The 13251-nt window shown below is 47.5% G+C and overlaps 1 protein-coding gene across 6 annotated transcripts; it reads left to right on the forward strand.

The window, feature by feature from the left end:
• Window positions 1-2365: 2365 nt before the first annotated feature.
• On the forward strand, window positions 2366-11296 carry LOC134132725 (uncharacterized). Of its 6 annotated transcripts, none has more exons than XM_062564485.1 (3): window positions 2366-3005; window positions 6916-10577; window positions 10737-11296. In XM_062564485.1, the coding sequence occupies exon 2, from the start codon at window positions 7228-7230 to the stop codon at window positions 10114-10116; it is 2889 nt and encodes a 962-aa protein (XP_062420469.1). In that variant the 5' UTR covers window positions 2366-3005; window positions 6916-7227; the 3' UTR covers window positions 10117-10577; window positions 10737-11296. The 6 variants fall into 6 exon arrangements, with proteins under 6 accessions (XP_062420469.1, XP_062420470.1, XP_062420473.1 ...); XM_062564486.1 differs by lacking the exon at window positions 2366-3005 and adding an exon at window positions 5404-5623; XM_062564489.1 differs by lacking the exon at window positions 2366-3005 and having other exon boundaries at window positions 5663-7014; window positions 7520-10577.
• Window positions 11297-13251: the final 1955 nt, after the last annotated feature.

Raw genomic sequence — 13251 nt, forward strand, 5'->3', positions numbered from 1 at the left:
AAGTCCATAACCATCTCCACTGTCTTCAGGGCGTTGAGCTCCAGTTTGTTCTGGCTGCACCACGTCACTAGGTGGTCAGACTCCCACCTGTAGGCGGACTCATCCCCACCAGAGATCAGTCCAATGAGGGTGATGGTGATCCACGCAGATTGAGTAGGGCACGTGCAGCTGGGAGAGTTTGTCCTGCACCAGAGACGGGACAATGGTGTTAAAGACAGAGCTGAAGTCCACAAACAGGATTCTGGCGTAGGTTCCTGGCGAGTCCATATGCTGAAGGACGAAGTAGAGGTCCATGTTGACAGCATCGTCTACAGACCTGTTGACTCTGTAGGCAAAATGCAGGGGGTCCGGAAGGGGATCTTCAGGTGGTACAGGACTACCCGTTCAAAAGACCTCATGACTACAGAGGTCAGGGCGACGGGTCTGTAGTCGTTAAGTCCTGTGATCCTGGGCTTCTTGGCAACAGGGATGATGGTGGAGGCTTTGAAGCAGGCTGGAATGTGACATGTCTCCAAGGAGGTGTTGAAGATGGCAGTGAACACAGGAGACAGCTGGTCAGCACACACACAGCTTCAGGGTGAGGGGCGAGTCCAGATCCTGTCTTTTAAAGAGCCGGTTAACATCTCTCTCCAGAATAGAGAGGGTTGTTTCTGGTGAGGGGGGTGGTGTAGGTGTGGGGGATGGAGTCAGGACATTGAGTTTAACTGCAGATTTGAAAGACATTCATGGAGTGGGGGCCTGATTCTCCTGCAGTTGTAGTTTTCTGAGTTCCGCTGTGTACCAGGGTTTGTCGTTGTTATAACACACCCTGGTGCATGATGGTACACAGCTTTCCTCACAGAAGCCAATGTAAGAAGTCACGGCCTCTGTGAAGTCATCCAGATTGACATTAGCAGTCCTGAAAACATCCCAGGCTGTGCAGTCCGAACACGCCCGACACACACGACTCACTAGGATTCCTTCACCACAGGTTGCAGAGCTTTATTTTCTGCCGGAATGCAGGAATCAGGGGGACCATGACGTGGTCGGAGTGTCCAAGCGCAGCACGAGGGACAGCAGCATAAGCCCTGCTTACTGTAGCAGTGATCCAGCGTGTTCTCCTCTCTGGTCGGGCATTTAATAAACTGTTTGAATTTAGGGAAGTTCGTGGCCTGAGGTTTCCTTTGTTAAAGTCCCCAAGGACAATAACCAAAAAGTCCGAGTTGGTCCGCTCCACACGCCGTATCTGGTCGGCGAGTGTCCGTTGCACGTTACCCGCAAGGTTCCTTCCTTTTTTGTGTTTTTTTTGTGTGCCAATGTGAGGGTTGCGGCAAAGCTATGCTGGTTTACCCAGCTTTCTTTTAAAAAAAATGTTGTTTCTCCATTTTAGTTGTATTTTCACCTTTGTTTTTCCTGGCTGTGTTTTTAGAAAAACAATAATCATTGCATCACTGATGAACAAAGCAGGTGCAGCTAAATGTCAAAGGACGACATATAATATAATCCCATTAGTGACTCTCCATTTATCTCCCTCTCAGACACTTTTTTGTGACACTAATACTTCTGCGTTCCATGGTAAACCTGAGGAAAAAAACTTTAATTTAATTTCTCTACCTCTGAAGTCAAAATGTCCCAACCAAATAAGGGCAACACGTGGTGTAGCCTCACAGCAAGGAAGTCCTAGATTGAAATCTACCAGTGGCCTTTCTGTTTGGTGTTTGCAAGTTCTCCCCGTGTCTGCGAGGGTTCTTTAAGGACGGAGGAAGCCGCACTACCCAAAGACATGCTCTGGGGGTAGGGCTGGGTGGTATGACCAAATACAAAAATCTATTTACCCTGGAAAGGACCCAAATAGCTGTTTGCCACACGCTGGCCTTGCTCGTTAGCGTGTTGCCAATGGCTAGGTTTTCTGATGTAACTTTTCCAAAACCAAAAACCCACCAAACAGATACAGCTCCTGGGCACAAGTTGTGTTGCTGCATCTCCTGTAGCCACAGAGTTACTTGTTGTGAGCTGTACCCAGCATGCAGTTTGGCGGGGTCATTTTTATGAATTGTTTGTGTTTTACCCTGTTAAATTCTAATCATGTCTCAATCTCAACACATTATGACAAGTAGCTCTGACCGCTGTGCGCAAAAAAAAAATTGGTATGAACGGTACGTGAAATTCATACTGTAAGGAAATCTTATACCTTCCTATCTGGAGGGTAAGGTCAATTGGTCACTAAATCGCCTGTAGTTGTGTAAATTGTTTGTTTGTCTCAGTCAGCCTTATGAATGACTGTCAACCAGTCCAGGGTGCACCCCATTTCTTGCCGGATATTACCTGGGATTGAACTTTTTTAAGCTTTTCTTAAAATATATAAAAAACTTGAAAATGTAGTGTGGGATGTGGGGTTCTCTGTGTGTGTCTTCTTGTATTTACTTTTTAGCTTGTAGAATAGATGTCCGCTTGTAGGACAGATGGCGTGACCGGATCGGTCCTTATAAGGCAGACAATGTGAATGGTGGAAAAGAGAGCACAGGAAAAATGAAGATAAAATATTATCTGAGATAACACACCTGCGACCGAAGGGAGAGCCAGTTTGAACCCATTTTCAGGGCAAGGCCGAAGGCTGCAGGAGAGAGTACCAGACACTCATTGTTCGGGGAAGGCGTTTGTTACAGAAGGATGAACTGGGTTGAACCAACGTTCAAGGGCACCAGAGGGATTAAAACAGGTCAGTGCCAGAAGGCAGGCGGACTTTGGAAGGGATTTGCTTGCGATGCATTTCGATGTATTTCATTGTCTCCAGATATATCTGCGGAGAATTGCTCATGTACAACTTTTTCTCTTCTAAATAAATGTTAAACTTTTTAACTAATTTCCTGCAGTGGATTCTTCTATCAACCAACTCGGGTGGATAAGGAATATCCTAACAATTTTGGGGGCTCGTCCGGGAAAGGAGTTTTCCTGCAGGTGGGAATTCGGTCCAAGAGCTTTCATCTGCTGAACACTGCGTACTCCCAGGCCGGCCTCAAAACAAGGTAAGCAGAAACCTGTTACTAATTCTGCATATTGATTAATCTAAAATAAGGAGTACGCTGTGGATTGGTGGTGAAGGAACCAAATTGATACATGAGCAATTCACTAAAGTTAATATTAAGGAAACCGGTAAAAGTGCACAACAATAGTACCGGCGAGTACTATTGGGTTTAGTAGGTACCGGCGAGTACCAAGGGATCTTCTATCCGACACAAATTAAAGGATCAGGGATCCTATTGGGTTTGGTGGGTACCGGCGAGTACCAAGGGATCAATGATCTGACACAAATAAAAGGATTTTGAATCCTAGTCTTTGGTTTGGCAACCCCATCAGTTCCTGACGAGGGCTGAAGTCGCTAGGTGAGTGTCCTGGGGATTTGAGGACCCCCGAAAACTGGTCTTTGGTTTGGCAACCCCATCAGACCCTGACGAGGGCTGAAGTCGCTAGGTGAGTGTCCTGGGGATTTGAGGACCCCCGAAAACTGGTCTTTGGTTTGGCAACCCCATCAGACCCTGACGAGGGCTGAAGTAGCTAGGTTGGAGTCCTGGGGATTTGAGGACCCCCGAATCCCAGGGTTGGAGTCCCTAGGAGTAAAAGCTCCTTAAATCCTGGGCTGCAGTCTCTGAGCAGCTCGTGTGTGTGTGTGTGTGTGTGTGGGTGCAAGCAAGCAGGAGAGTGAAAAAAAAAAAAAAAAAAAAAAAAAGAAAAAAAGAGGGGAAACTGAGAACATAGACGGTCCGAGAGGTTAACATAAACTTTCGGTGTAATACATTGATGACCGAGAGGTTAACATAAACTTTCGTTGTAATACATTGATTCTCGGAAGGTTAAGATAAACTTCCGTTATAATGCATTGATTTCGAAGGGTTAAAATAAACCTTCGTTACAATAAAAGAATTCTGGAAGTATAACATAAGTTCTCAGAACAAACGGGGAAGCTTGCTGGAGCTGCGGAGAACATTTACTGTGTCACACTGAGGTGACCAGCTGTCCGAGCGGGTTAAAGCGATATAACTGGGAACTGTGGTTGGAATGGAAGATGAATATGATCAGGAAACTGTTGACGGCGGCTGGGGGCCAGCGCCGGGGTATCGATGGAAAATAATAAACGACCAGCTGAGGCTGTTGTTGGTGGCGGTGGGTGGAGAGACCACCGGGAAAAAGAAGCATGAGGCTGTGGAGCGCACGGAACGCGCGGTGAGAAAGTTGTTAGAAAAGAAAGGCGTTAGTTTGGCAGACAGGCTGTCACTGGCGCAGATTTTGTGGGAGAAGGAGAGAGATTGTAGAGAAGAAAAGAAGGAGCTTGAGTCGAAACGCGAGAAGGCGAGTGTGTTGAAAAAAGGAAAACTTCGTAAAGAGATGGAGGATGTGGAGGACATGAGGTCCGCATTGTTTTCGTATTGGATAAAAAGTAAAGCCGTGGGGAGAAATAACCAGGAACGGTGTAATGAGGAAAGACCACCGGCATACGATGTTGAAATAAACGGTGTGAATTCGGCTTCTGCACCTGCTGGGTTGTATCCTGTATTAAATATAACGGGGGGAGAGTTGGAAGTTGAAGAAAGTGTACCACTGCGGGGTTGTCGGGGCAACGAGGTAACGGGGGAAAGCCGGCCTTTCGAAGCGCGTCAAAATCGGGAGGGGTTTAAAGAATGGACGGACTCACGCACTCCGGGGAGAAGGGACAGCTCAGAAGTGCAGCGGAGAAATAAGGCGGATAAGAGAAAGTATTTAGCCGGGGCGAATGAGCGGGTGAAAACACAATTGAGATACGGGGAATCACCAGACATGGGGGAGAGAGAAAAAAAAGGCTCTGCCTCGGCTCAGGAGGAGCAAAACGGGGAATGCGGGGATAACAGCGACCCAGAGATTCACGGGGAACCGGGAAAAATGTATCCGTTATTCATGTCTTCTCGAGGGGTTAATAAATACAAGCCGTGGTCGCTGGGAGACGTGTCTGCTCTAGTCGCGCAAATGCCTGCACCATCTGAAGGGGGAGATAAGTGGCTAAAACAACTCGATACGCTTACTAACGGACACACGCTGGCGCTCGGCGACTTTAGGGCTGTAGCAGCCAGATGCATGACCGCACATGATTTAGCGGACGTGGAAAACAGAGCGGGGGTGACCCGACAAGCCGATGACGACAGATTTTTGTATTTCGCGACGGAGATCGGGGACGCAATGCGCGAGAAATGGCCACTTCTAATGTCGACTAAAATACCGAAATTACCATGGGACGCGAAGAAAACCCCGCGCGCGTATTTGGACGAATGTAAAGAAACCTGGGTAAAAAGCACTAGCCATCATCCGGGAACGGAGGGCATACAGAGAGAATGGTTCAGACAGGCGGTGCTGGAGGGAGTACCAGAGGGGGTAAAAGCTAAAATGATCACTAATCCAGACATGCCAGGAAGTGAATCTGCTGTGTGGGAAAGACATTTACTGCACCATTTACAGGACGCGACTGAGGAAGCGACAGGGGAAGAGAAGCAGCTAAAAGAATTACAGGCTCAGCTTCTTAGGCTTCAGCTCACTAAGGTCAAACAGGAAGTGAGCGACAAGAAGCAGAAAGGGAAAGACGAGCGACAGATGACAGTCCAGGCTGCCCCAGCTGAAGGTAACGCCCCAGATTTGTATCCACTCCCACCATGGGAGGAGACGTCGTATGGGACAGCCCAGGGGTGGGGCCCAAACCGAGGGGGAGGTTACAGAAGTAATTACAGGGGTGGCGCTGGTCGGAGAGGATCATACGGTGGGGGAGGAGAAAGAGGCGGCTACCAAGGGAGAGACGCTTGTTTCAACTGTGGTATGGAGGGGCACTGGCGCATGGAGTGTCCTAGCAAAAAGAAGAGACAGGGGAGGGGCAGGGGTGTCCCGTCTCAGGGGGCTTGGGCCCCCAATCCACATGCTGCGCCACCTAGGGGACAATACCCTGCACTGGAGGACTGGGGCTATGAGGCGGATGCCTCTCAGTGACACACCCCGATGGGAGACTCCGACAGCAGGGGCAGGGCAGACCCCATGCTGTCACTCACGGTACTGCAACAACAACTTCCGTTTCTCGTTGACACTGGGGCCACATACTCCACCATACAAGCAGCGGGCTCGTCTGCTATGTCCAAAGACAGTGTCAGCGTTATGGGATTCTCCGGGGTGTCACAGAAACTGCCTATAACAGTCCCCCTACCGGTGAAAGTGGGAAATCAGACATTGACTCACTCTTTTGTTGTCTCACCTCAAGTTCCAGTGAATCTTATGGGAAGGGATCTTCTCATCAAAACAGGGGCTTCAATCTTGTGCGGCCCGGACGGACTGAGTGTCACATTGCTGGATGGAACTGTGTTGCATTGCAATGACAATGGACAGACTAATGGCCAGTGGGTGATGCAGCCACTGCAACAACAACAGTGCGCAGACATTTACTGGGGCCTCCTAAAGCCTGAGTGTCCTGACATCCCAGGGGTGATGGCTCTTTACCAAAAGTGGAAGCCTTGGATAACTCTTCTTGATCCGTATGTTTCTCCTCCTGACCCGCCTCATGTAACATTGTTCTATGATAGACAAGGGGATGATTGCTACTGGGATGAATTTATGGGGCACTTAGAGAGCACTGAGTGGGAGGTGACGTCCCAAAACCTCTATGTGGGCCCAGAAGGGGTAGCCGCAGCTGTTGTCCTCTCTCCTGATCAATTGAAATGGTATTTAATGAGCCAAGAGGCGGTGCCACATGTATCGCTGGCTCTGCATCCCAAACATCAGGCTAAAGACTTGGGTCCAATGACTAAACGAGCAGTGCTGCTAGATGACTGGGTGTGCACTCAACTGCCTGATGTTTGTTTTTCTCCTTCCGCTAAGATGTACAGAATTTCAGGGAAAGCGACTAACACTGTCATTTTAACGCACGAACAGGTGTCCAGAGACCACGGAAGGGAGAAGACCGACCATCCCCACACAGCTATCCTTCTTGAGAAACTTCCAGACTACCTCTGGTCCGAAGGCCCGACGGACGTAGGTTTTTGTAACACATGTAAACCAGTAACGTTTGAAATTCAAAAGCGACCCCCCATTTGGCAGTCCCAATACCCTCACAAGCCAGCCGCGGCAGAGGGGATCAGGGACACTATAGAGGGACTCATTAAGTCAGGAGTACTGGAGCCCTCTCAGTCCGCCTGGAACACACCCATTCTCCCGGTAGAAAAGGAAGCAACTGGTAAATATCGCATGGCACATGATCTCAGAAAGATAAACGACATGCTGGTAACGACAACGGTACCCGTCCCGAACCCATACACTGCGTTGACTAGTCTAACACCACAACAACAATGGTTCACGTGCATTGATTTGGCAAACGCGTTCTTTTGCATACCCCTACAGGAAGACTTGCGGGATGTATTCTCATTCACATATGGGAACAAGCAACTACGTTATACTCGGCTACCGCAAGGATTTGCTCTTTCACCTGGTATTTTCAATCAAGTGTTAAAACAAGCATTGACAGGTTGTCCGCTCCCAGAGGGCACGACGCTGATCCAATACGTCGACGATATCCTCCTCGCATCCACTTCAGCTGAATCCTGTGTGGAAGCAACAGACACCATCTTACGCTGGTTGGCCACGACCGGTTTCAAGGTCAGTAAGTCAAAGTTGCAGGTCGCCAGGCGGCAGGTTTCGTTTCTGGGGAGAGTGCTGTCAGGAAGTGGCTCAGGGCTCTCAGCCGCGCACAGGTCCAGTATTCTCCACCATTCGCGTCCACAGAATGTAAAGGAAATGCTTTCCTTCCTAGGACTCACGGGGTTCAGCAGACAATTCATTCCGCGTTATTCAAATCTCACTCAGATTCTACGTGCAAAGGTAAACGAGAAGGGGATGAGGAACCTCACTGCTAAACTCGAATGGGACCAAGAGGCGGAGGAGGCATTTATTACACTAAAAACAGAGCTGGCGCAGGCCGCAGACCTTGCAGTTCCAGATTACAGCGCGCCGTTTTACCTGGACGTTTCTGAAACAACAGGGGTAGTAAATGGGGTTTTGTTTCAGAAAAAGGGGGAGGGTAAAAGGAAGGTGCTTCTGTATATCAGTGCCATGATGGACAACATGGAAAAACGACACCATGAATGCACACAACACGCAGCAGGGGTTGCAAAGCTATTAATGAAAACAGCACACATAGTCATGGGCCACCCACTACACGTGCTAACAACACACAGCATAGTAGCTTATGTAAACTCACAAACTTTCACGATGACGTCACTAAGACAAAGAAGGCTGAGCAAGCTGTTAGAAGCTCCAAACCTCACCTTCACACATGAAGGCATCAACATGGCTGATCACATGAGAGAGGGGAAACCACACCAATGTGAGTACAAGGTGGAGCTGGAAGCAAAAGCACGAACCGACTTAAAAAGCACACCACTGACACACTTTGATTGGCAATTGTTCACTGATGGCAGCTGCTTCAGACATCCACAACATGGGTTGCAGTCCGGATACGCGGTAGTCAGAAGTAATGGGGCAGGAACAGAGGTTCTGGAAGCGGGAAGAATTCAGGGTCAACAGTCAGCACAGAGAGCGGAGGTACTCGCGCTGATAAGAGCGCTACAGCTGGCAGAAGGGAAGGCAGTAAACATCTATACTGACTCGGCTTATGCGGTAGGAGCAGCTCACGTGGAGCTGGGGCAGTGGTTAAGAGCAGGTTTTCTGACGGCTGGAGGAAAACCGATTAAACACGAACCAGAAATGAAAGACTTGGCGGCAGCCTTGGCTCTACCAAGCACAGTGGCCATTATAAAGTGTAAAGGACACGAGCAGTCCAACAGCACGGTGGCAAAGGGAAACCAGGCAGCAGATCAAGCTGCAAAACAGGCTGCAGGTTACCAAATGGGGCTCCAAATGGTAAGTGCAGAAGAAGAGGGACAGTTGGGGCCACAACTTAATGAGGAGCAAATTGCAGAAGCCCAAAAGGGGGCGTCTCCACAGGAGAAAACGGTGTGGAAACAAAGAGGGGCTACGGAGGCTGGAGGCCTCTGGAGGTCCCCGGACGGTCGTCCAGTGCTACCACCTGAAATCAGAAACAGGTGTTTGCAGGAGGCACACGGGATGGCACATGTGGGACACAAACAGATGAATAGGAATCTTTGTCACTGGTGGCATCCGTTTTTGGCAGACATGACACGTGAATATGTTAAGACCTGTAAAATATGCATCACGTTTAACCCAAAACCGACGGTGAAGCCGGAGATGGGGGTGTTTCCGTTGACATTGGTCCCGGGACGGGAAATAGTCATCGACTACACTGACATGATCACCCGATGCGAAGGTAAAAGGTATCTCCTGGTATGCGTGGACGCCTTGACCGGCTGGCCAGAGGCGTGGCCCACAAAAAAAGAGGACAGTAAATCCGTTATCAAATGTTTGATAAACCATTACATACCAAGACATGGGTTCCCTGAGAAAGTCAGGTCTGACAACGGCACACACTTCAAAAATCATGACCTACAAGAAGTGGAGAGAATGTTGGGTCTGAAACATGCTTTTGGTACAGTATATCACCCCCAATCCCAAGGGAAAGTAGAACGCATGAACCAAAACTTAAAACAAAAATTGGCTAAAATCTGTGCACAGACAAATTTAACCTGGGTTCAAGCCCTCCCACTTGCATTAATGGCCATCAGAAGCTCAGTCAATCAGGGTACAGGTTTCACCCCATACGAGCTGACCACTGGAAGACAGTTTCCCGGACCAAGCGCAGGCTTGAAGCTCCAGCCTGACCCGGAGACACCGACAGGTGAGTATGCAAGTCATTATAACGAACTACGAGCTCTCGTTTCAGATTTTGCAGTCCAGGTGCGAGACAGAACCGGAGGGCAGAACACCCCTGATCCCCACACAACAGCCTGGGTCCTCCTGAGGGTCATTAAGAGGAAGTGGTCGGAGCCACGGTGGACAGGACCATACCAGGTGGAGGAGAGAACCTCACACGCTGTGAGGCTGAGAGGGAAAGGGGACACCTGGTACCACTGGAGCCAGTGCGCCCCCGCGGACGAACCGGGTCGCACTCTTCAGGACATCCTGACAACGCAGCAGAAAGAGACGGAACTGGGCACTGGATAGTGCCCGGACGTGCTCTCGGCGGGCAGTGACCGACAGACACCCAGTGCATGGTGTTCTGTGTTGACTGTCTACAACGAAAGAAGAAGACCAGCGACGAAGAAATGCACAATGCTATCCTCTCCTCTCCTCTGTTCTATCTTTCTCAATTCTCCGCAGTTAGTTTAGTTGAAATAGAGAATGTTGAGTACGCTTAATATTTCCATAATTGCTATGGGGGGGGTAACGGTTGTAATTGCATTAGCTCTTATATACTTAGCTGTCACAGGTTCCACCTTGTTTGTTTGAGTGTTATTACGGTGTTGATACTATATAGCTTGGGTTGTTTTTGGGTATATCTTTCTGTGAGTGGTTTGTGTAATCTAGTGGAAAGAGAGCGAGCCACAGTAAGCGACAGAACCAACACTTGGGGGTCCCTTCTCAAAGTCAGACACGAAAAGACAGGGCGTGGTGTAAGGTAAGAGGTTTAAAGGTCCAGGGGAGGCCCTCCTCCATCAGTATCACAACAGACCGGCATGATGGGCAACGGCTCCAGGGGTGGAGGACTCCACGCGTTGGGGGGCTGGAAATGTATGGGCTTCATGGTACTAATCTCGATTGCCATAGTGTGGGGTATACTAGAGGACTTAGAGGAGGAGGTCGACCCGGCAGACTTACTCCATTAGTTAGGGTGATCTCTGTAAGAGATCAAAAGGGGGAAATTGTGGGATGTGGGGTTCTCTGTGTGTGTCTTCTTGTATTTACTTTTTAGCTTGTAGAATAGATGTCCGCTTGTAGGACAGATGGCGTGACCGGATCGGTCCTTATAAGGCAGACAATGTGAATGGTGGAAAAGAGAGCACAGGAAAAATGAAGATAAAATATTATCTGAGATAACACACCTGCGACCGAAGGGAGAGCCAGTTTGAACCCATTTTCAGGGCAAGGCCGAAGGCTGCAGGAGAGAGTACCAGACACTCATTGTTCGGGGAAGGCGTTTGTTACAGAAGGATGAACTGGGTTGAACCAACGTTCAAGGGCACCAGAGGGATTAAAACAGGTCAGTGCCAGAAGGCAGGCGGACTTTGGAAGGGATTTGCTTGCGATGCATTTCGATGTATTTCATTGTCTCCAGATATATCTGCGGAGAATTGCTCATGTACAACTTTTTCTCTTCTAAATAAATGTTAAACTTTTTAACTAATTTCCTGCAGTGGATTCTTCTATCAACCAACTCGGGTGGATAAGGAATATCCTAACAGTAGTCAGGCACATTTTCATACCATTTTGTAGAGTCACCAGTTCTGATATGCATGCCAAATTCAACAACTTCTTGAATATGATAAAGGCCTCGAAAAGGGAAAATATTAATAATTCAATGAAATACAATAGGTTCCTCTACAACACATGTCAAACTTGCGGCCAGTGTCTGGCTGGCTGCCCAGTGCAGCCCGCAGATCTCTGCAAACGTTGCTTTGCCAGTTGAGGGGCGTACAAAAATACGGGACAAATATGTCCGTGATGAAAAGCAGTGGCTAATTGCTTTGCAACACGGGCAAGCCTTTTTGAACCATGAATTGAAACAAGTCGGTCGATACAACTGCGCGTAAAGACGCATATGAGGAAGCATGCGCCAGCCTTTACACAGGTGGACCTGATGCAGACTTTCCTGTCATCTTCTGATGCACACTCATTGCAGCTTATTAAGCAGTACAGATCACTTGGGAATGACATGAGGATCCTTCTAAACAACTGTGATAAGCAGGTTCTCAACAAGTAGTTTGGGAATGTGGTATAACAGGGGTTCTAAATTTGATTAGAGCTGGGACCAAAATCGTGGGCACCCACAAGAAACATTTGCAGACTATTAAGTCGGAAACACAACATCAATCATAAAATGGATTGAATGAAAAGATGCCTCTTCTGCCGTTATAGTTACACTAATAATTGTGCCCATCAGTATCATGGGTATTTTGTATATTTGCTGACAAATAAATGATGTGTCATCTTTCCAGCTTTTTTTAAGAAGTCCCAAAATACAAATTGGTCTGTCGCCAATTTGTTCGACCCCTTTTCTACTGTGTTCAGCACACATTTATGTCAAATTGTTATTTTTCAGATGTGCTTGCCCAATCAAAGTCTTCAATTCTACATGGTCTTACCTTTCATTGTGAGAAACTGGACGGCTTGCTGAACAACTGTCTGGTAAGACTAACGTGTAAATGTTTTAGTTTTTAAAATTTGCATAAGTTGTATTTTCAACAGAATGGCAAGTAAAAAATGAGAACTTTAATGGGGTGATTATTGTTTGTTCCTCTGTAAAATTAAGACCCAGAGGAGTCTTGTGTCAAGGGAGTTCAACTTGGAATAGTCACAGTTGTTGAAGGTGACGTTGGAACTGTCCGCTCAATTCTAACAATAACAAGCATTGCCCTGGTTATTGAGCAAAGGATTGTCCTGTAAAATCTCAAAAGCATGTCCCTTTTGTTGGGCTGTCATGACCGGACAATGGCCCAGAGCCCAAATTGACAATTCATGTTCAAAATCAAAGTTTATTAAACAAAAAGGTGGAAACTGAAAATCACTTTTGGTAGAGGAAAAAAGGCCCTATACTAAATCTAAGAACAAAAAGGATCTAGAAAATAAACACTAGGCTGAAGAAAGAAGGCGAGCCTGGATAAGGTACAGATAAGATAAGGCTTGACGGTGGACACTGGTACGGGCTGATTCTCTGACATGGGACAAGACGAAGTGTCACAGGATAAAGGGATACGCAGGCAATGTATACACACACACACACAGGGTAAGGGCGCAGGTGGAAACAATCAGGGACAGGGCGGACAATCGAACCAGCACACAAGGGGAAGGAGAAAACTGCCTGAAACGAGAGGAAGGTTATTTTTCAAAATAAAACAGGAAATCACGAGACATAGACACGAGACAGATTGACACCACTTGGTGCATGAAATACCGTAAATATTGTAATTTTCAGTCATCATGTCTGACATTTAGATTTAATATTTATATATGTATATTTAAGAACTTTGTGTTACTACCAAACATTATCCTTGGAATTGTATTTATATTAATTTTTCTCTAAATGTTTGAAAAAGTGACATGAATATTTTTCATACGGTAATGCTAAATGTACCAAAACTG

The sequence above is a fragment of the Pungitius pungitius genome, chromosome 9 (genome assembly GCF_949316345.1).
Source record: "Pungitius pungitius chromosome 9, fPunPun2.1, whole genome shotgun sequence".
NCBI lineage: Eukaryota > Metazoa > Chordata > Actinopteri > Perciformes > Gasterosteidae > Pungitius > Pungitius pungitius.